The 24,986-nt window shown below is 36.6% G+C and overlaps 1 protein-coding gene across 1 annotated transcript in view; it reads left to right on the forward strand.

Moving 5' to 3' along the window:
* Positions 1 to 122: 122 nt before the first annotated feature.
* The window catches only part of LOC123563842 (AP-5 complex subunit zeta-1-like), a 74,778-nt gene continuing 49,914 nt past the window's right edge, over positions 123 to 24,986 (forward strand). The window contains exons 1-11 of the mRNA XM_045356908.2: positions 123 to 163; positions 6,130 to 6,267; positions 6,913 to 7,099; positions 7,710 to 7,750; positions 8,164 to 8,261; positions 10,110 to 10,277; positions 12,195 to 12,475; positions 15,345 to 15,750; positions 17,626 to 17,663; positions 18,480 to 18,642; positions 21,198 to 21,376. Of these exons, the coding sequence (XP_045212843.2) occupies positions 123 to 163; positions 6,130 to 6,267; positions 6,913 to 7,099; positions 7,710 to 7,750; positions 8,164 to 8,261; positions 10,110 to 10,277; positions 12,195 to 12,475; positions 15,345 to 15,750; positions 17,626 to 17,663; positions 18,480 to 18,642; positions 21,198 to 21,376 (1,740 nt within the window). The remainder of the gene's footprint in view (positions 164 to 6,129; positions 6,268 to 6,912; positions 7,100 to 7,709; positions 7,751 to 8,163; positions 8,262 to 10,109; positions 10,278 to 12,194; positions 12,476 to 15,344; positions 15,751 to 17,625; positions 17,664 to 18,479; positions 18,643 to 21,197; positions 21,377 to 24,986) is intronic.

Here is a 24,986-nt window from a genome sequence, read left to right on the forward strand (position 1 = left end):
ATTTAATTATTCCAAATCTAAAACTAAAATCTTTTTTTTGGTAAAAATCACTACTTAAACTATAGTGGCAATAAACATTTCCCTTTAATCGGAAATTAATAAATTTCGTTTAATGGTAGAAAATGTCTCTCACCCTGATTGACAAATTACACACCCAGGCGAAGTAAAATTACTTGTCTTGCTTATAGATTGCATTGTCATTTGATATCAATAGTATAATCTGGAAGAATACATAGCCGACAATCTATAGAGTGTTTATAACCATAATACATATGTTTAATTTACAAAATATCAGCTTTGATATTCCCTAAAATTTCACTTCCTATATGCAAAAATAAAGGTCTTTCGGACATGTTTCATTCGGACGATTGAGTTTATCTGTTTTATAGAGACTAATATCTTGAGATTGGAGACTAAGATCGTATCTCACCGGCCATTGCATTATAATTAGTCTCTCTGTCTCTCTTTGCTTTAAATTATTTGCTGTTTTTAGGCAGTTGATACAGATTTTATAAGTTTGTTTGAATTAGGAAGTGTCTAGGGGTACGGATCAGTACCTGTAGAAGCTGATTCTTGAGATATAGATTTGTACCTCTAGACAAGCCTGTTAGGGGTTTTCTAGAGGTATGTACTTCCGTTTTTTTCTAGAGATTATGGGTTATTTACTAGTGATGGGCCGATTAGCGGATATAATCGATTGACGGCTAGAAAAGTCCAACCGATATCGATAATCTATTATGTTTTCTCAGAGTCGATAGCGGGAACGAATCTACACGGGTATGGATGAAGGTTTCCGAAGGGAAATACGGTGCGTGAGAATTTATGTTTACCTGGAAATATCCGAAATATGGACTACCTGCATACATAACGGATAAAACAGAAGTATGCCGACAATCAAACGTTAGTATTTCGTTTCAGTTATCCAATGAAAATGGATTTAACATCTTACAGTTAGACACAGCTGTTAACATGGCGGCGTCCTTAGCGTCAATAAAAGTGGGGCAAAATAAATTAGAGAAACTTTGATAAATTTTCGTATTTTACAACGGTATGCCCAAGGGAATTTATCTGTTGAAACTGGACACTAATGCCATTAGATTTCCGTGTCCATAATGTAATTTCAATGGAAAGAACTTTGGTGTTTTTATGCAGTTGCAGTTGTCATCGAGTTGTCATGATTTTTTTCTGCCGAAATTTCGTTTACCCAGTACCGCTGACCAGTGTACATATGGAAACAGATTAAACTCTGATTTTTATCTGATCATTTTTTACCAAGCTTCATGACATTGTTATATGCCATAGCAACAAGCAGTTGGAACATGGTGCTACTCAGTAGTGTCAGGCTATGGTAACCATTGTATGAAAATATTTATATTACTGAAAAATAACTGAATTCATTTAATGATTTTCTACAATCACTATTTTTGTCAGCCAGAGAAAGACTGAAATATCTGTACTTCCTTGCTGTATGCTAGATATGTTACAGGTACAGGTATACCAGTCAACTGTCACAAATGACAGCTATGAGTCTATGATACATGTACACCAGATTGCAATTTATTGTTGTTTCCCTGTCTGCAACTAATTAGTCATTACTAAACAAGTTTCTGTTTACCAGGAACCAGCTTTAAAACATCTGATTAATGGTAGTTCTTTATTTTTCAAAAGAGCATATGAATTTTAAGTAAAACAGTCATTTTAAAGACATGACTATCTGAATAAACAAGTATGAAAATAAATGACATTCAAACGATTATTTTTCCGATACATCGCATCGGTTTGCTAACCGATTCCAACCGATAATCGGTTGGAGTTTTCCAACCGATGTCCCATCACTATTATTTACATTTCAGATTTTGTGAAAATGAAATAACAGGATTTATCATTTATCATCAGTATTCACCGTAAACTTGGATCTAAATGGTTTACAGATACTAACGTTCACCCGCTTGGTTACATTTTCTCGAAACATAAATGACCAAGGAACACCAAATAAATCACAAGGATTCGAACTGGCAGAATTTAAAGATTAAACAAAATAATGATAAATTATGTTGTGAAAAAAAAACTTAATTTTTAATAATTAACCCTTAGGGTATTTATGTTTTCCACGCATATGCATGGTAGCCATTACGGGATACAAGGGATGTTTTCACAGACAGTTTCTTTTACTTAATGTTTGTTAATTGATTATTATGTCTCCCCACCTCTGGGGGAGACATATTGTTTTTGCCCTGTCCGTCCGTCTGTCCGTACATCACACTTCATTTCCGATCAATAACCGGAGAACCATTTGATCTAGAACCTTCAAACTTCATAGGGTTGTAGGGCTGCTGGAGTAGACGACCCCTATTGTTTTTGGGGTCACTCCATCAAAGGTCAAGGTCACAGGGGCCTGAACATTGAAAACAATTTCCGATCAATAACTAGGAACCACTTGACCCAGAATGTTGAAACTTCATAGGATGATTGGTCATGTAAAGTAGATGACCCCTATTGTTTTTGGGATCACTCTGTTAAAGGTCAAGGTCACAGGGGCCTGAACATTGAAAACCATTTCCGATCAATAACTTGAGCAGTGCTAGCCCTGGCCATTATAAATTAATAGCCACTTTTTTTTTCAGGGAAAAAATTATTAGACAAACTTGGCGCGCGAGTAATTCGCATGCGCTTTCGCATTTCAATGGAAAACATAAAACAGGGTATTTATAACTTTTTTTTTTTTCACGAAAAACTTAAACACATTTTATTTTTCAGTTATCATTTTTCATGTTTATCATAGGCTTTGAATAGTCATACATTTATGCATATCTTCAGTTGTTTGTATTCAGATGTCACTGAAAATACCATTTTAGTATGTGACATGACCCATTGTGAATTCTTGTCAAGAATGATCATTACTTTTTGTGACGAAAGTCAGGGCTTTAATGCTAGGCTAAGATTTTAGGGAGAAGTCACTACTCCCTCAGCTAAGATTAGGGAAAAGGGGAGAGATTTTAGGGAGAAGTGACGAGATTTTAGGGAAAATGTGGAAATATTTTAACGCCCTGACATGCAAGTTGAAAAAGGAACTAAATATTAGGGGTGCGTACCGGTTCTCGATATGTATCGAATACCGGTATTCAGGGTTTGATTGATACATCGGATCGAACGTTCCTGTATCGATCAAAATATCGATCAAAAGCTAACTACATGGTAAATGGCCTCATTACCGTAGATACCTATGTATAATGCGCAGTTTTACTCCCGGGACCACCCCCGAATGGTGTGTGCGCAGATTATACACAGGTATAGACGATTTTCCAACTTCAAAACAAGTTTGTTTCTGGGTAAAGGGAAACTACTCTCCGCGCTAACTGTCACCACTAAAATCTAAGATTGCCGTTATGTTCCGTAAAAGATCAAATGGTTTAATTTTCTTTCAAACAAAATTAATTTCATATAAATTTATAAAAATTTTGATTAAAGAAATATTAATAAATCACAAAATTTATGATACTAATGAAAGATCGAGTATTATCTTTAACCGAAATCAAACTGTGAACAACAAAATTGACAGAGGTGACATGCTAATTGCCGGTAATTACTAGCTATTTGATCGTAACAAAAAACTATCACACCTTTTGTTATAGGTTTGAATTGAGAAGCTCATGTCATTTTGAATGATACCATTCCGAAATATTGAATCAGCTGCTAGTTATTTCCTCAAAATAGTTAATTAAAAAAGGTAAAACAACAAAACATGCTTGCCTCTGTTTCCTAAAGAAAAATGTATCAGAGTCCTGTGATTTTGTCTCAGAATAGACCAACCTTAAAAGTGATAAATCAATACTAGTAATAAAGTTCATATTGCATTACTATAATGGTCTTGTACTCTGTTATTATTCTGTTAGAAAATATCATATGATATATCGAATATCGATCATTTTGTATCAATACAAATATCGTATCGATCATTTTGACCGATACGCACCCCTACTAAATATGCTTAATATAATGTTACTATTTTTATTATTTCCTGTCTTTGTTTATGTCTATTGATTTAAAGTAAATAACAAATTCACTCAAAATGATTCTGTTTTCTTATCCTTGTAAACCTTGTGAATTTAATGTGATTTACTTGAAACTGCAAATTAAAGTTTTTTTTTCACTCTTGCAATGATTGCCCAAACCAAGAAAACCCTCTGAATATAAATACAGTTTAAAAAAGTTAATTCCATATCAGCAAAAAATAAATCAACTCCCAGTACTCAAAGTCACAGTCACTTTTAATAACAGGTGTGTATTGATGCTTGTTCTCAATTAGATACATGTCAATAGCAGTGAAATCACTATTACAACACATGGAATAGGTCTTCTTTGATCTGTGGGTGTCGGCACACATTAAAAGAAATAGTTGTCAAACAGGTTAAACCCAGTTTCTGGTGGCAGGTGTCAAAAATTTGGGTAAATTTAACTAAATTAAGTTACGTTATTTAAGTCACAGAAATTGTCAGTGATAATATTATGCTTCTAAAGTCTTAGTTTTGAAAAATACGAGTAAAATTAAATGGATTAAAGGAAATTACTGAGCCAGTCAAGGTAAGATACTTTCTAAAGGTCAAAAAAGAATGTGTAAGCTAATGTAATGTAAATCCCTACTGTTAATTTGTGCTTGTCCGCGGACAAGCGGAATGCAAAAACGCACTTGTTATTCGCCATCTAAAAGTCTCGAGTCAGTTTTAGGAATTCCACATCTGAAGGAATTATGTTTAATTAATTTGTTTGTTTAGTAATTAATGACGATTAAATGATCAAGGAGAAAGTGATGATAATTGTTGCTTTAAACTTCTGTACGATCAATAGTGCACACATGCGGATCAATTAGTGAAGTACCTCGTACGCATGTTGGCGATAAACAAATCAATTAAGCGTGTCACCGTTTAGAAGGGGTAATTATGCCTCTGGGCAAATACGCTTCCTGCTACCGACTTCGCATGTTTTTGTCGATAAAACTACGTATGTTCCAACAATTTTTTTAAATATTTTTTTTTGTAGCATTTTTATAAATTAATCGTCATTTTCTATTGCCAAAAATTGCGTTTTAATCGACACTTTAATAAAATAATCACCATTTGGCGATAATGTCGATTGGCAGCGCGAGCACTGACTTGAGTACCACTTGACCCAGAATGTTGAAACTTCATAGGATGATTGTACATGCAAAGTAGATGACCCCTATTGATTTTGGGGTCACTCTGTTAAAGGTCAAGGTCTCAGGGGCCTGAACATTGAAAACCATTTCCGGTCAGTAACTTGAGAACCACTTGACCCAGAATGTTGAAACTTAATAGTATGATTGATCATACAGAGTAGATGACCCCTATCGATTTTGGGATCACTCTATTAAAGGTCAAGGTCACAGGGGCCTGAACATGGAAAACCGCTTCCGATCAGTAACTTGAGAACCACTCGTCCCAGAATGTTGAAACTTTATAGGATGATTGGTCATGCAGAGTAAATGACCCCTATTGTTTTTGGGGTCACTCCGTTTAAGGTCAAGGTCACAGGGGCCTGAACATTGATAACCATTTCCGATCAATAACTTCAGAATCTCTTGATCCAGAATGTTGAAACTTCATACTATACTTCACACAATGCTTCCCCGTCATCAAACCGACTGAAATAACTAAGTAAGACAACTTTTGATTGAAATTTATTCAAATTAGAGCCTTTTTTTACTAAGAAAATTTGGTTAGGGTTTTTGATGCAATTTGGATTAAGTTTTGTATGCAAATAACTATCAGTCTGTGTTCTAGTAATGATTCCACGTATTCAATTGAAACTTCACACAGTGTTTCCCAACCATCAAACCTACTGAAATAGTCCAGTAAGATAACTCTTGGTGTAATTCAATTCAAATTATGGCCAATTATTGAACTTTTGTTTAAGTTTTGCATGCAACTAAGCGTCAGGTTGTGACATCTTGATATTAAACTACCACATAATAATTATATTGATTGAAACTTCACTTAAAACATATTTCTCTTCCAATACTAGTATATTCATAACTAAGAGAACTTTTAGTAGAATTAAGTCAAATTATGGCCATAATTTTTGGACCATTATTAGTAATCTAAATGTTTGCAGAAAGGCCTCACCGGAAGATGTTGGAAAGATCACTTCAGGCTTGTTGGACGTCTTCCATGTTCCAGACAAGTCAGCGGAAAGCTTGGCACTTCTTAGACAGCTCTACTTTATTCTTCAAGCAAAAGATGCTGATTCGAGGTACTTAGTGAAAACTAACATACTGCTTCCAGTATGTACTGTGAAATCATAAATATTCGTGGGGGACTAATTTTTATGGATTTCGTGGTTGAGTCAGTCCACGAAATTTAATCCCAATGAACAATTTAATTCCTATTTGTTTCGAATTTATATCCCCACGAAATTGCCGTTTTTACCAAAACCACGAAATTTCATGCCCACGAAATTAAATGATTTCACAGTATTTGAATGAAAATAAGGTTCGAAATCGATCATCTGTTGTAGATATCTGTTTTTCACAGACTCAAATGGTGCCATGCTTTTATTGTTGTTTCATGTAATACTATGCCACTGGTTGTAGATGCAGATGGGAATGTCTGGTTGGAGGTACAGTAACTGTTTTGGCAGTTACAACTTCAGAACATGACCCCTAGGTTGAGTGGTTGGCACCTTAACCAAAACAGCTGCTCCTCCTGTCTACAGAATTGATATGTTTAATTGTTACTCTTAGGGAGATAATGTTTACCAGTGCAAGTTACAGTGTCATTAAATCTGTTGTTCCGAATTACCTGTTACATCCAAAATATGGAGTGAAATAATTTGCTAAGTACGGTGTATCTTTACCTTGCTAGTAGCTAATTGATATGACTATCTTTTTTGTTTTAGCATGCCAAAACAGCTGATAATTAGAATGATTGAGTCTGTGGTTGGTACAGAGAAAGGGAAAATCAAAGAATGCTTACTGTGTCAGAGGATTCTACAAGAGTTACTTCCCCTCAGCAGTGACTATGACTCACATACAGCAAAGATGATGGAGAAAATTCCAAGCGTTTTACATTTACAGATATTTAAGGTAATTTGCAGAATTTTGATATCACAGAATCTTTAAAACCATAAACATATTAAAAGTTTGAGATGATAAAACTTATAATAAGATCAGACAGAGAAATACTTGTGTATAGGGTCACTTGATGCAAAAAAAAGAGTATGTAGGTAATTTATGTTTCTATCCATTTTCTTTTCAGATTAGCTCACCTGAGCATGAAGTGCTTGTGGTGACCTTTTAGGATCAGTGAGTGACTGTCCTCTGTCTGTCAATCGTCCACAATTTCTTTAAAAAAGCAACATTTTCTCCTAAACCACAAAGCAGATTGAAACCAGATTTGACAGGAATGTTCCTTGGGTTGTCCTGTTTCAAATTCATTAAAATCTAGATCATCCATGAAAAATTCTTGTTTGTATGGCATCCAAAAGGAAAAACTTCAAAATGTCATGTTTGTGTAATGCAATACATATTTGTATGGTTAACTGTTTAATGTTAATATATTAACATGAGGTCTCAGTAACCGTTGAAGGAAATGGAAATTTGTAATTTAAAGTAACTGTAATACTGGTATCCCTAGATTTATGGCAGGATGAACCACTTTTTATTATTTTTTACAATAAAATCCATTTCTTTTCAGGATGTTGGGTGTATTTCAAAGCTGATCAACAATGCCATAAGGTATTATAATTGCATTATTGTTATATTTAATATAGCGGACCGGTAATGGTAGATTATGTATTCTCTGGATGCAATTTTGGCATTCTCCGGGTTTTTTTTGTACGGAAATCCATGTGCAATTTACGTCCAAGAATGCCTAATTGCATAACAAGAGTATGTAATCATAAGGGATTACTGGCCTAGTGTCTAGAGTTATTTAATTAGTATAAACTAATACCTTAAGTTGTTAATTGAGAACATTTAATTTCTATGAGTAACTTCCTCACTTTATTTTGAATTCTCTCAGGTATTTTATTTAAAATAGCTCAACTGTCAGAGTAAAGCATCTTCCAGAGTATTGGACCTATATATTTTAATGGTTCCAATGAAGTGAAATATTTTTACCTAGCTTGGATAATCTGTTTGTTTTTCAGATGGCTTCAGACACAAGACTTGGAATTTGAAGTGCAGCGTAAAGCTTTTACATTCCTCATTGGTGTATCCATTCTACATTCCGAGCAGCTTGTTTCAGGTAATTCCTCATTGGTTTGTCCATTCTACAGTCCGAGCAGCTTGTTTCAGGTAATTCCTTATTGTTGTGTCTAGTCTACATTTGGAACAGCTTGTTTCAGGTAATTCCTCATTGGTGTGTCCATTCTACAGTCCGAGCAGCTTGTTTCAGGTAATTTCTTATTGTTGTGTCCAGTCTACATTCGGAACAGCTTGTTTCAGGTAATTCCTCATTGGTGTGTCCATTCTACAGTCCGAGCAGCTTGTTTTAGATAATTCCTTAATGGTGTGTCCAGTCCACATTCAGAACAGCTTGTTTTAGGTAATTCCTTATTGTTGTGTCCAGTCTACATTCAGAACAGCTTGTTTCAGGTAATTCCTCATTGGTATGTCCATCTACATTCAGAACAGCTTGTTTGAGGTAATTCCTTAACATTTTGTCCATTCTACATTCAGAACAGCTTGTTTTAGGTAATTCCTTATCGGTTTGTCCATTCTACATTCAGAACAGCTTGTTTCAGGTGATTCCTTATCGGTTTGTCCATTCTACATTCAGAACAGCTTGTTCCAGGTAATTCGTCATTGGTGTGTCCAGTCTACATTCGGAGCAGCTTGTTTCAGGTAATTCCTTATTGGTTTGTCCATTCTACATTCAGAACAGCTTGTTCCAGGTAATTTGTCATTGGTGTGTCCAGTCTACATTCGGAGCAGCTTGTTTCAGGTGATTCCTTATAGGTTTGTCCATTCTACATTCAGAACAGCTTGTTTCAGGTAATTCCTTATCGGTTTGTCCATTCTACATTCAGAACAGCTTGTTCCAGGTAATTCGTCATTGGTGTGTCCAGTCTACATTCGGAGCAGCTTGTTTCAGGTGATTCCTTATAGGTTTGTCCATTCTACATTCAGAACAGCTTGTTTCAGGTGATTCCTTATCGGTTTGTCCGTTCTACATTCAGAACAGCTTGTTTCAGGTGATTCCTTATAGGTTTGTCCATTCTACATTCAGAACAGCTTGTTCCAGGTAATTCGTCATTGGTGTGTCCAGTCTACATTCGGAGCAGCTTGTTTCAAGTAATTCCTTATCGGTTTGTCCATTCTACATTCAGAACAGCTTGTTTCAGGTAATTTGTCATTGGTGTGTCCAGTCTACATTCGGAGCAGCTTGTTTCAGGTGATTCCTTATAGGTTTGTCCATTCTACATTCAGAACAGCTTGTTTCACGTAATTCCTTATCGGTTTGTCCATTCTACATTCAGAACAGCTTGTTCCAGGTAATTCGTCATTGGTGTGTCCAGTCTACATTCGGAGCAGCTTGTTTCAGGTGATTCCTTATAGGTTTGTCCATTCTACATTCAGAACAGCTTGTTTCAGCTAATTCCTTATCGGTTTGTCCATTCTACATTCAGAACAGCTTGTTTCAGCTAATTCCTTATCGGTTTGTCCGTTCTACATTCAGAACAGCTTGTTTCAGGTGATTCCTTATAGGTTTGTCCATTCTACATTCAGAACAGCTTGTTCCAGGTAATTCCTTATCGGTTTGTCCATTCTACATTCAGAACAGCTTGTTTCAGGTAATACCTTATTGGTTTGTCCCCTTTTCTTGTGAAAGATTGCTTTAACTTACCTTTAAAACCCTAAAAATTATCTTAACCATAGCTAGTTTCATTACCTGCAAGACTTACTTGTGTGTATTTAGAAAGTGTTAAGGTCTTTTAAGCTTTTCTTTAGTCTTCAAATTAAGCCAGAATGTGGCAACTTTTAAGTGACATGCTTTTTAATCCTGAACTTATATTTAATATTTACATTCCAGTATTGGTGAACACTTTCTTGAGTAATATATATTATGTAATCTTAATATCAAACATTGTAGGAAAAGTTAAGAGTGTGAATGACAGACTGGGTAGTTGGTTGATGGATGCCAGTCTGTTTCAAGCCCCAAACCCATACTCCTCGAACCCCTTCAGGAAGGACCAAAACAACATGGTGACTGAGGTGGATGGGGCGCCTAGCAACAACTTCTTCACAGTTCTCAGCATTGGTAAGTGGAGATCTTTTATTAATGATATTACATCAAACACTCAAGTCGATGAAAATCATGTTCTGAAAATAATTATGTCTTGCACACCTCTATGGTGGGAGTCATATTGATTTACTCCTTTCTACCCGTCCATCTGTCCGTCCATGTGTCTGTCTGTCACAAATCTTGTCCGCACTCTAAGTCGAACATTTCTCGTGATCTTTACAAAACTTGAACAAAATGTGTTTGTCAATAAGTCCTTGGCCAAGTTCGATAACTAGCCAAAATGACCTAGGCATTTCGGATTTATGGCCCTTTAATTACCTTAAATCGCTAAAAATCTCTGTCAGTATCTGCACTTAAGTCATTGGTATATCTTGTCCGCACTCTTAATTCGAACATTTCTCATGTGATCTTTGTCAAACTTGAACAATATTCTTTTGCCAGTAAGTCCTCAGCCAAGTTCGATAACTAGCCAAATCGGCTCTGGCACTTTGGAATTATGGCCCTTGAATTACCAAAAATCGCTAGAAATCGCTGCCAGTATCCGCACTTTAAGTCATGTATGCATGGTTGATGCCAGTATCCGCACTTTAAGTCATAGGTGCATGGTTGATGCCAGTATCCGCACTTTAAGTCATTGGTGCATGGTTGATGCCAGTATCCGCACTTTAAGTCATAGGTGCATGGTTGATGCCAGTATCCGCACTTTAAGTCATAGGTGCATGGTTGATGCCAGTATCTGCACTCTAAGTCATTGGTGCATGGTTGATGCCAGTATCCGCACTTTAAGTCATTGGTGCATGGTTGATGCCAGTATCTGCACTCTAAGTCATTGGTGCATGGTTGATGCCAGTATCCGCACTTTAAGTCATTGGTGCATGGTTGATGCCAGTATCTGCACTCTAAGTCATTGGTGCATGGTTGATGCCAGTATCTGCACTCTAAGTCATAGGTGCATGGTTGATGCCAGTATCCGCACTTTAAGTCATAGGTGCATGGTTGATGCCAGTATCTGCACTCTAAGTCATTGGTGCATGGTTGATGCCAGTATACGCACTCTAAGTCATTGGTGCATGGTTGATGCCAGTATCCGCACTTTAAGTCATAGGTGCATGGTTGATGCCAGTATCCGCACTTTAAGTCATAGGTGCATGGTTGATGCCAGTATCTGCACTCTAAGTCATAGGTGCATGGTTGATGCCAGTATCTGCACTCTAAGTCATTGGTGCATGGTTTACTCAGATACATAACTATTCAGATGATTAGGCAGTTGTTGGGAGACATACGCTTTTCTTAAAAGCAGCTCTAGTTAAGTAGAAAATTGATGGCTCATGATGGAAAAAAGAGACGCAGTCTATTGTGGAATCATTTAATTTTGTAGGCATGAGATTTTGTGGTTTAGGTCAAAACAGCTGTTTTGCTGGGATATAAATTCATGGGTTTCAACTTTTGAACATAAAAGGAATGGGAATTTTACTTGTTTGGATTTAATTCTGTAGACTGACTTAACTGCGAAATCCACAAAAATTAGTCCCCCATGAATATTCATGATTTCACAGAATATTAAACACCACTTGTTATATGAGCCGTGCCATGAGAAAACCAACATAGTGGCTTTGTGACCAGCATGGATCCAGACCAGCTTGCGCATCCGCACAGTCTGGTCAAGATCCAATCTGTTCGCTAACAGTTTCTCTAATTTCAATAGGCTTTGAAAGCGAACAGTATGGATCCTGACCAGGCTGCACGGATGTGCAGGCTGGTCTGGATCCATGCTGGTCGCAAAGCCACTATGTTGGTTTTCTCATGGCGTGGCTCATATCACCTTCGGTAGGCTAAAATTATAAGTTTTATCATTACAAGGTTTTGGCATAACAGTTGACTTTAACAACATTTGTGTACATTGTATATAAACCTGTTATTCTCTCTATTCAGGCCAGTACTACACAGATGACCAGCTGGCCAACATATTTTGTTTCTCCATGCTATATCAGTGGATACAGCACAGCTATGATTCGCTGTCCATGCAAGAACCAGCAATGTTAGAGGAAGGAATCCAGTCTGAACTAGAAGTTAGTGGAGGATTTGAGTTGTCTCAGCCAAGGTCAATTGATGCAAGGTCGAACACAAGTTCAAGGTCAGGTTCACCAACAAAACGTCCAGTATCTATGTCGGCAACGATGGGCTGGGTTTCAAGTCCTAAAGCAATTTCTGAGGTATGTGAACATAAGTATATTTTAGCAAACATGAATAATTGATCTCATTAACTTAAAAGAATAAAAACAAACTGACCATTGGTATGCATATGTAGCTGATTTGAAATCTGGATGAGTCATAGACTTATAAATGGCAAATATTCAGTTTTGCTGGGATGCCTGTGGCAGTAGAATGCACATTTCTGCAAAGTTTTGTGAAAATCCATACTAGTTTAGCAATGACAGAGCCTAAAGATAATTTTACATTTTAACCACTATCATGCCGGACACGACTGAGTCTGCCTTTCGCGACCAGTAGATCATGATCTGCACTGTATGCCGTTCAGTCCATATCTTTTTAGTAAGCACCCCTTTCAGCAGTTAATGGTACTGTCCAAATTGAAAGATGGACAGTTCATTATAGAATTTTAGTGGGGTAAGGGTTAAAATCTAAGAAAATACATAATTTCATTATGAGGCCAGGTGAATGTTTTCTGTGATGATCTGACAAAAGACAAAATATCTTACTAAATGTTTTATCTTTCATAAAATACTAATTCATCATAGTATGACTTACAATGGTTGCCGATGAAAGCAAGGATTCACTTTAACCCTTAGCCTGCTGCGGGCGAATTTAACAGCCTTTGCAAACAGCTTGGAACCAGATCAGACGCCGATTAAATCGGCGTCTGATCAGGTTCCAAGCTGTTTGCTACTCTGACAGTATTTCTTCCAATTTTGGAGCAAATTGAATGAACTTTACAATTTTAGCAGACGACATTTCCAGCAGACGACAATTTATCTAGCATGCTAAAGGTTAAGATACTTTCTTTCATATAGCAGTCACACGGGCAGAGCACCTATGTATTTAACAGAACTGCTTACAGAGTATGTTTCTAGTAGACAAGGTTTGACATCGTCAGAAAATTCTGAATGTCCTTATGTTGTTCCATACAACAAGTGCAAAACATTTAATGATAGAAGTTTCTGTACTTTCGGTCCAAAACTGTGGAATGAACTGCAGTTAGCATTACGCAAAAGTAAATCACTTGATACATTCAAACAAAATCTTAAGACACTGTATTTTATAGACTTCATGGCATTGTTTTAAATTTTTTGATAATTGTTTTATATGCGATAACATCAGGTGTTAGTTTTTATGTCTCCCACCACACAGTGGTGTGAGAGACATATTGATTTACTTCTGTCTGTGTGTGTGTGTCTGTGTCTGTCTGTCACAAATCTTGTCCGCACTTAAATCGAACATTTCTCATCTGATCTTCACCAGACTTGAACAAAATGTGTTTGCCAATAAGACCTCGGCCAGGTTCGATAACTAGCCAAATAGGCCCAGACACTTAAGAATTATGGCCCTTGAAACTTGTTAGCTCATCTGATTTTTTGAAAAAAAATGATGAGTTATTGTCATCACTTGAGCGGTTGTCGGCGTCGGCGTCGGCGTCGGCGTTGCCTGGTTAAGTTTTATGTTTAGGTCAGCTTTTCTCCTAAACTATCAAAGCTATTGCTTTGAAACTTGGAATACTTGTTCACCATCATAAGCTGACCCTGTATAGCAAGCAACATAACTCCATCTTGCTTTTTGCAAGATTTATGGCCCCTTTTGTACTTAGAAAATATCAGATTTCTTGGTTAAGTTTTATGTTTAGGTCAACTTTTCTCCTAAACTATCAAAGCTATTGCTTTGAAACTTGGAATACTTGTTCACCATCATAAGCAGACCCTGTACATCAAGAAACATAACTCCATCTTGCTTTTTGCAAGATTTATTGCCCCTTTTGGACTTAGAAAATCAGTTTTCTTGGTTAAGTTTTATGTTTAGGTCAGCTTTTATCCTAAACTATCAAAGCTATTGCTTTAAAACTTGCAACACTTGTTCACCATCATAAGTTGACCCTGTACAGCAAGAACCATAACTCCATCCTGCTTTTTGCAAGATTTATGGCCCCTTTTGGACTTAGAAAATATCAGATTTCTTGGTTAAGTTTTATGTTTAGGTCAACTTTTTCTCTTAAACTATCTAAGCTATTGCTTTGAAACTTGCAACACTTGTTCACCATCATAAGCTGACCCTGTACAGCAAGCAACATAACTCCATCCTGCTTTTTGCAATAATTATTGCCCCTTTTAGACTTAGAAAATCATTTTCTTGGTTGAGTATTATGTTTAAGTCAACTTTTCTCATAAACTATCAAAGCTATTGCTTTAAAACTTGCAATAGTTTTTCACCATCATAAGTGGACACTGTACATCAAGAAACATAACTTTATTCTGCTTTTTGCAAGAATGATGGCCCTTTTTAGACTTAGAAAATCATGGGTAGGACAATATTTCTAATACACAAAAAAAATCAGATGAGCGTCAGCACCCGCAAGGCGGTGCTCTTGTTTTTGATAATCAAAGCACTCAAAGTCTGATAAGGCAGTTGAGATCTTGGTGCATGGTTGACTCATATACTACTATTCAGATGATTAGGCAATTGTGGGAGACATGCGCTTTTCTCAAAAGCATCTCTAGTTAAATTTTTGTGAGTTTTTACATTTCATCATTTATATTTTCAAGGTTTGTTAAAAATACAACTCCATTGATTTTGTCATTGTATAGATATAGTTGTTTAATCAAATTAATCAGTTTCAGTTTCAGATCAGTTTACATACAGAGAATGAGTTAGTGCTAAAACAGAATATACATGTATACAGGTCAAAAGAGCAAAAATATGGGTTTTTTTTCGCCCTGAAAATAATGCAAATACAATGTATAAAAATGGTATGTTTACCTGTTTTTATCTATAGGTTAACTGACTGTCATATTTATAACTGAAAGTCTGTTTAGGAACTTAATAGTTCTTTCTTAAATAATCATTTTGTTTCAGAAACAAGCTGTTCAGAGGGCATCTTCAGTTGGTCCGGTAAAACAATCCTCATGGGTGCCAAGGGTGCCGACTCCTTCTAGTCAGTCATCAAGGGAGTCAACCCCAGTTGGTTCACTGGGCTCCCTATCTTCAGCAGGACCAATGAGTCCAGAAATAGAACAAAGGGAAAGAACTTTTTCAGATTCTCAGAAATCTTCGGCATCAGATTTATCAAGACCAATATCTCCTACAAAGTCTCACAGATCTGTTACACCGTCTACTGTTTTGCGAGCAATTTCCTCGGCTTCTTCAATAGAGGGAAGCTTTTCAGCACAGGATGGACCGTATGTGATAAAGAAAGTTTTTGAGTCGTTGGTTGGAAGGACAATAGACTACTGTTTCAGATTACTGGACCAGTGTGATAGAAGTAAGGGCATTTCATTGAAAATTTGGCTTGGTAATATGGGAGGCTTTTTTAATCAGTGTCTAAGGGTGATAGAAATTTCAGGTAATGGTCTTATGATTTGTAACATCTATGATTATGTGGTCTTAAGTAATTTTTAGGTACCAAATTATTTACAAGGAAGAGAACTCAAATGATTGTTTTGTCATTTATGATACTGCTTACAGGTACATGTATGTTGTCAACATACCATCAGCATTTCTAGTTGGACTACTTGGAATTGTCCGAGTTGGTATCCATACCACATAAGTGGGTGGGAGCAAGATTCTCAAAAACAATGACGCAGAATGCTTTTAAACTAAATACATGCCTTTAGCATCATGAGATAACCTAAAAAAAGACAAATTACACAACTCTAGCTTAAATTTTTGTAGAAAACATGCACCTTTTCAACTTAGCAATTTCGGTGGAAGTTTTGTATGTAAGCAGGTGTCTCAGAAACAACCTTATCAAATGCTTTCAGACTCACACAAGTCTGTGGCATTACATGACCTCATGAGGACAAGTGACATTACTTTACAGGTCTCACATTTTGTCAAAATTATGCCCCATTTTTAGCTCCACTATTCGGAGAAAAGGGGGGCTATTCTACTCGCCCCGGCGTCGGTGTCGGCGTTGGCGTCTGAGTTGGCATGAACCTTCTTGGTTAAAGTTTTTTGGCAACCTTTGTTTTTCTGTCATATCTTTGTTACTACTGCTTATATCTTACTGTAACTTCACATAAACATTGTCCAGCATACAAACAAAGTATGTGCAGGGGCTGGGCCCATTATACATAAGGTCAAGGTCACCAAGGTGTTATACTTAGGTTATTTTTAAGGTTAATTTCCTGGGGCTGGGCCCATTATACCCGAGGTTTAGGTCACAAAGTTGTTATACTTGGAATTATTGTCATGTTAAATTTTTTCGAAAGCTTTGTTTATAGACATATCTTTGGTACTTTAAAAGATAATGACTTGAAATTAAACATGTTTCTTTATAATCATCATCTGCATGTGTGGTTACAATCCCCATAACTCTAATTGATTGTATTTTTTACAGAGTTATGCCCCTTTCATACTTTAAGTTTTTTGGCAATCTTCGCTTTCTGGATATAACTTTAGTAAAATATAAGATAAAGACTGGAAACTTAAAATGTATCTTTATCATCATCATCTGTATGTGTGGTAACAATCCCCATAACTCTGATTTGTATTTTTGACCAAATTATGCCCCTTTCATACTTAAATTTTTTGACAAACTTCGTTTTCTTGACATAACTTTGGTACTATATAAGATAATGACTTGAAACTCAAAACATATCTTAACCATCATCATCTGCATGTGTGGTAACAATCTTAATAACTCTAATTTGTGTTCTTAACAGAATTATGCCCCATGGTGTATCTTCCTTTTAAACTAGAAGTCTCTTATTGAGACATATATTCATTTTACTGTCAAATCGCCAAATAGTGGAGCACGCTGTCTTATTGACAGCTCTTGTAACATACACACTTTGTTGAAAATTTTGCATTAACTTGGGGTTTCTCGGGGACTGTTGGACAGAATGTGTTCCAACTCGTCACAAGTTCTTGGCATTATGAAATGAATGCTTTGAACAAGGTTTCATAACTGACTTACATTTTACATAATTTTTCCCCTCAGTTAGATTTGGTTAAAAGTTTGTAAGCTAGAAATTTGTGTAGAATGGTTTTAAGTAGTTTGACAGCTTATGTTATACTTCCTGACAACTGAAGAATGTACATACTGGCCAGTTGTGAGATGTACATGATTGTATTTATTTGGAATTCTGGCATACTTTGTTTATAAAATTTTGATGTTAATTTTTTATCATTTTAGAACCGAAGAATTCATCAGATGCTGATCTACAAAATGCTGTAAGTGTTGAACATTTCATTTATATTTCATGGCTATAAGTATACTACTAAATATTCTTAATTTCATTAAGATTTGAATTACATGGGGGACATAATTATGTGGCCATGTGGTCACTGACACTAAATCACCTGCCCCTCACTGCTTTGGGTTCAAAACCTCACTTAGGATGTAGAACTCTTTCATGTGAGAAATCTGTTCAGCTTGCTTATGAAAAGTTGGTGTTCTTCAGAAAAAAAGGAAAAAAAGGAAAAAACCTGTACATGGTTGACATGAACTTTAAAATAGAATTAAATTTTAATGATTGATGATATGAAAACTACATGACATTACATCCATTTTATATGCATTTATTTTCAGTGTATAGTAATTCAAATTTTGGTAGATTGTCATTTGTGCATTGTAATTGCATTCATTTATTTGTTGCTGAAGTATTTTATTGAATGAAGATTTTATGTAAAACTAGATGTGACATTCATGAACATTTATCTGTCCAAAGTGTGTAATTTAGTGACTATGACTTCTTTCTTACGCCATTTTTGGCTTAAATGTATGAGCCGCGCCATGAGAAAACCAACATAGTGGCTTTGCAACCAGCATGGATCCAGACAGCCTGCGCGTCCGTGCAGTCTGGTCAGGATCCAAACTGTTTGCTTTCAAAGCCTATTGCAGTTAGAGAAACCGTTAGCAAACAACATGGATCCTGACCAGACTGCGCGGATGCGCAGGCTGGTCTGGATCCATGCTAGTCGCAAAGCCACTATGTTGGTTTTCTCATGGCATGGCTCAAATATATATAGATAATTATGTATTTCAAGTGTTTGCTAGAAACAGTCAAGCTGCTAGACCTAATATGTAAAATAGACAAAGGACAGATTCCAAAGACTTTCCGGGAACTGAAGCGACTGGTTACCATGACAACACATGATAACAATAATCCCAGATTACTCATTGTGGTCCTACAATTTCTCCTGAACCATAGTAAGTACAGTTTATGGAGAATGCACTATTTTCATCAGTAACTGTTAAATTACTATAAATGTACTTACTATATTATAGTCATTGATATTTGTGGGGGACTAAATTAAATTTTCATGGATTTTTAGCTCACCTGGTGAGCTTTTGTGACCGCTCAATGTCCGTCGTGTGTCATGTGTCCGTCAACATTTTCTAAAAAAAAAATTTCTTGAAAACCACTGGGCAGAATTACACCAAACTTCACAGGAATAATCCTTGGGTGGCCCCCTTTCAAAATTTTTCAAAGAATTGAATTCCATGCCGAACTCTGGTTGCCATGGCAACCAAAAGGAAAAATTAAAAAAATCTTCTTGTCCAAAACCACAGGGCCTAGGGCTTTGATATCTGGTGTGTAGCATCATCTAGTGGTCCTCTACCAAAATTATTCAAATTATCCCCCTAGGGTCAAATATGGCCCCGCCCCGGGGGTCACATGGTTTATATAGACTTACATAGGGAAAACTTTGAAAATCTTCTTGTACAAAACCACTTGGCCTAGGGCTTTGATATTTGGTATGTAGCATCATCTAGTGGTCCTCTACCAAGATTTTTCAAATTATCCCCCCTAGGGTCAAATATGGCCCCGCCCTGTGGGTCCCAAGTTTTACATAGACTTGTTTAGGAAAAAAGTTTAAAATCTTGTCATAAACCACAACACTTAGACCTCTGATATTTGGTTTGTAGCATTGTCTTATGGTCCTCAACCAAAATTGTTCAAATTGTACCCCTGGGATGAAAAGAGGCCCTGCCCTGGGGGTCCAAAGTTTTATATAGACTTATATAGGAAAAAACTTTAAAAATCTTCTTGTCTGAAACCATACGACCTAGGCTTTTGATATTTGTAATGTTGCATTGTCTAGAAGTCATTTACCAAAATTGTTCAAATTATGCCTCTGGGGTTAAAAGAAGCCCCGCCCTGGGGTCACTTAGTTTTTATGAGTTATATAGGAAAAAATACTTAAGAAATAATTTGATCCTATTTCCAAGACTGTTTAATTATTATTACCTGATGACCTTAAGTAATATGATGTCACTCAACTGTGACCTTGACCTACTGACCTACTTTCTTGTTTTTTAAGATACAGCCTTGAAATTTTGATTACATACACAGTTTTGCATACCAGTCGTAAAACTGAATTCCATTGACCATGAATATGACCTACTGACTTTCTTAATATTTTATCATCAGTTTGACATTTGAAACATGTAGCTCATATTACTCAGGTGAGTGATCCAGGGTCATCATGACCCTCTTGTATGTTTGTGTCAGTTCACAAAATTAAATCCCAACAAACAAGAACAATTTCCAAACTTTTATATTGATAAATGGAAATACATAAATTTCTATCCCAATGAAATTAGGACTGGGATGATTACAAAGTTTTGAAACCGGATAATCACATGAAATCCAATCAAACCGGTTAATCGGCCTCCAGTATGAAAGTACTCCTTTCTTCTCTGACGACCTCATCTAGGTACTTTGGCAGCAGACTTCAAATTCATTAGGCACTTACAGACTGTATTGTTTGTTAGCTGTCATAAGTCAAATTTTGCTGAATTTTATCATTCAGCTTTGTTAAAATATCACGACACGCAAATCGGGGACTACTCTTGTGAAAATAAAGGGGTTTCGCCCACTAATCAAATCGGATCCAATTAACCAAGTAATCATCCCAGCCCTAAATGAAAAAGACTTTTTGAGTAAAACCACAAAATTTACATGCATTTACATCGAAATCATGTTTCTTCTTGAATGTTTATCATGTATGAAATAGGTCTTATATTTCTTCAGGATTTCCCACTTGAATGATTATAGGAAGTGTTAAGGATTTCTGATATATTTGATTTAAAAAGCTAAACTTTTTACCAACTCTGCTTGTGAGTATTTAAAGCAAGAATCACTTATGTGAGGCCTCTGTTGATGAGCAGTCAGGGTCGCTAACTTCTTTGAATTACATGACTCTCATGCCCGTCTGCTTAGCTCAGTAGGGAGAGCATTGGTCTATGGATCATGGGGTCGCGAGTTTGATCCCAGGGCAGGGCGTATGTTCCCCGTGATGATTTGATAAAAGACACTGTGTCTGGAACCATTCGTCCTCCACCTGTGATAATTCATGTGGGGATGTGGGCAGTTACTTGCGGAGAACAGGTTTGAACTGGTACAGAATTCAGGAACACTGGTTAGGTTAACTGCCCACCGTTACATGACTGAAATACTGTTGAAAAACGGTGTTAAACCCAAAACAAACAAACAAACATGCCTCGCACCTCATTTGATTTGAACTCTGCTTGGAGCATCATACGAAGAAGCCATCAAGTTGGCTTGCTGAACACTATTGTGTCTACCAAAATGGTGTATGTGCCAAATTTATGCCCCGATCGGCACAGTGTCATATATATTGTGTCTTTTGCCATCATTAAAAGCTAGAAATATGACTTTATGTATCAGTGTGACTTAAATTCAACAAAACAAACAGACTGATCACTCATGTATTTTCTTTGAACTTTATTGATATCAGGTAAAGCAGTAGCATATGATCCCAGCGAAGAACTGAAGGTGCTGTTTCATCGTGTTCTAGCACATAACCTCAACACTGCCAGTGTGTGCTTCAACATTATCATGTTTATTCTGGACAACCTGGAGACACTGACACATGAGCACAACATTATGTCTGCTTACTTCCCAAACATATTTAAGGTGAGTTTACATGAGCACAACAGCATGACTACTTATTTTGCTAATATATTTAAGGTGAGTTTGCATGAGCACCACATTATGTCTACTTACTTCCCTAACCTATTTAAGTTGAGTTCACATGAGCACAACAGCATGACTACTTATTTTGCGCCCCCATGAGTGGTGGGGGCATATAGATTTGGTCTTGTCCGTGCGTCCGTCCAAAGTTCGTGATGTGCCTAGCTCAAAAAGTATTTGATATAAATTGATGAAACCTTGCATGAGTCTTTATCATGATATGAACTTCGCACCTCCTATTTTTTATCTGGCCCTGCCCCCCTATTTCCAGAGTTATGGCCCCTGAAATAGTCAAAAAAGTGCACATTTTCACCTTGTGACACGCCTAGCTCAAAAAGTATTTGATATAGATTCATGAAACCTTGCATGAGTCTTAATCATGATATGATCTTGTGCACCTCCTATTTTTGATCTGGGTCCGCCCCCTATTTCTCCAGAGTTATGGCCCCTGAAATAGCCAAAAATGTACATTTTCACCTTGTGACGCGCCTAGCTTAAAAAGTATTTAATATAAATTTATTAAACCTTGCATAAGTCTTTATCATGAATGAACTTGCGCACCTCCTATTTTTCATCTAGGTCTGCCCCCTATTTTCAGAGTTATGGCCCCTGAAATAGTCAAAAATGCACATTATCACCTTGTGACGCGTCCAACTCAAAAAGTCTTACATATAAATTGATTAAGCCTTGCATGAGTCTTTATCTAGACATGAACTTGCACACCTCCTATTTTTGTCTGCCTCCGCCCCATATTTTCAGAGTTATGGCCCCTGAAATAGTTAAAAATGCACATTTTCACCTTGTGACACACCTAGCTCAAAAAGTATTTGATATAAATGGATGAAAACTTGCATGAGTCTTTATTGTGATATAAACATGCACACCTCTTTTTTTGGCTGGCTCCACCCCTTATTTTTAAAAGTTATGGCCCCTGAAATAGTCAAAAATGTACACGTTCGCCTAATTATGTGCCTAGCCTAGTATTTGATGTAAATTCATGAAACCTTGCTTGAGTCTTTATCTAGATGTGACCTTGCACACTTGGCATTCTTCTTGAGAATCTTAGCACTTATTACAGAGTTATGGCTCTTGAAATAGCCAAAATAAAGGATTTTTTGTTTGTGATGCTCATAGCTCAAAAAGTATATGGCCTAGAATAATGAATCCTTTTCATAAAATGTTTGTTGAGGCTATAGCCCCCTTAAGACTGAAAACATTTGAATTATTGCCCCTTATTTGTGACAAATGTACCAGTGGGGGCACACCCTGTGTCCTACAGACACATTCTAGTTTTGCAAACATTTAAGGTGAGTTTGCATGAGCACAACATTATGTCTGCTTACTTCCCTAACATATTTTGATTTTGCAACCATTTGCCTCAGATCTGCTGCACAATCTTATAACATTCCTCAGTTATTTTGTCAAGCTCTTCAAGAGTGTATTTGAACTCAGTGCTGTTGATGGTGTGTCCAGATATATCAGGTATGTAGTCAGAGCCGCTGGAGCCAAAATTACAAATACCTTTAAACAACTTTTCATGAACTGCTTGAAGGATCTTCATTAAAGTTGGTCTATGGCATCATTATAAGGTCCTCGCTCAATTTTGTGCAAATGGAGGCAGTTCCTTTTAAGGGGCAACTAGAAGTAAAAATAGACATGCCTTTAAAAGGCTTCTTCTCATGAACCACTTATTGGATCTTCATCAAATTTGATCTATAGCATCATTATAAGGTCCTCTCCCAAATTTGTTCAAATGGGGCCACTTTACCCCTTTTAGGGGCAACTAGAACTAAAGATATAAATGCCTCTATGAAACGCTGAATGGATTTCATAAAATTTGACCTGTAGCATTATTATAAGGTCCTCTCCCAATTTTATTCAAATGGGAGCACTTGGCCGCTTGAGCCAAAATTAGAAATACCTTTAAACGATTTCTACTCATGAACCACTTGAAGGATCTTTATCAAAGTTGGTTTGTGGCATTTTTATAAGGTCCTCTCCCAATTTTGTTCAAATGGGGATACTTGACCCCTTTTAAGGTCCACTAGAACTAAAAAAGAAATGACTTTAAAAGACTTCTACTCATGAATCGCTTGATGGATCTTCATCAGACTTGGTCTGTTGAGCATCAGTATAAGTTCCTCTCCCAAATTTGTACAAATGGGGGCAGTTGGCGCCTCTTTTAGGGGCCACTAGAACAAAAATTTAAATGCCTTCAAAAGACTTCTTCTCATGAAATGCTTGATAGACCTTCATCAAACTTAATTTGTAGCATTTCAATTGGGGACACATGGCCCCATTTAGTGGTTGTTAGTGCTAAAACTAGGAATACCTTTAAACAACTTCTAATAAATGGCTCGATGGATTTTCATCAGACTTGGTTTTTAGGATTATTAAGGTCCTCTTTCAAATTTGCAAATGGGGGCAGTTGGCCCCTTTTAGGGCTAAAAGTAAAAATACATTTTTACGAATACTTATTGTGAACCACTCAGTGGATCTTCATCAGACCTGGTCTGTGGCATCAATATAAGATCCAATATAAGGTCCTCTAATGAATTTGTTCAGTTTGGGGTGTTTGGCCCCTTTTAAGGTCAGATGGTTAAGGTCCTCTTCAGGTGAGTGACTTAGGCCCAAATTTTATGTTTCACATACCAACTTTTTTTGGCATTTTTTCCCTAAACCTGTGCTACCAGTTGATTTACTATTATGAAATAGTGTTACCACTTGATTCACTACCACAAACCAGTGTTTTATACAAGTTCATTTCTACCACAAATCAGTGTTACCGGTTCATTTCTACCACAAACTAGTGTTACCAGTTCATTTCTACCACAAAGCAGTGTTTTATACCAGTTCAATTCTACCACAAACCAGTGTTACCATTTCATTTCTACCACAAACCAGTTGATTTACTGTAACACACCTGAGTTTTGTACTGGTCAATTTACTACCACAGACAAGTGTTACCAGTTGATTTACTGCCACTGAAGCTGGTAATTAATACCAGTTGAATGCACTGAAAGTTTGTCTTGATATCTGTAGGATAGGAGGCACTGACAAAGAAGTTTTAAAGTATTTCTGCATTTGTCATATTACAGTTGTAATAGAGACTGTTGTGGAGACCTGGGTAAAGCAAGTCCCTTTACATAATAGTGTCTGCTTACCTTTTCTGATAAATCTTATTATATTGTTGGCTACAAGTAGATTTTACACCCTTCAAAACTTCAGAATTACATTTTGACACATACAGCTTTACTGTGTGAATAGGTTGCAGTTGTCTAAATTTTATGTCTCAGGAGTTTGAAATAAAGATTCTAACATGGCTCAATTTGATTGCCAGTTAAAAAAGAAGAATTTCAAGCACTGTATATTTGGCTATTAACAATGGTTGACACAAGGACCAGTAAGAGACATTAGGATGTCAGTTATGATGTCAAATTGCTGCATGATGTCCAGTTCTTTTCTATTCAGATAAATGAAGTACAGCATAATTTTTTTCAAAATATTTCAGTGAACATGTAAGAATGAAAATAATCAAGGCCTTCTTGTGGTT

Source organism: Mercenaria mercenaria, chromosome 2 (assembly GCF_021730395.1).
Source record: "Mercenaria mercenaria strain notata chromosome 2, MADL_Memer_1, whole genome shotgun sequence".
Taxonomy (NCBI): Eukaryota; Metazoa; Mollusca; class Bivalvia; order Venerida; family Veneridae; genus Mercenaria; species Mercenaria mercenaria.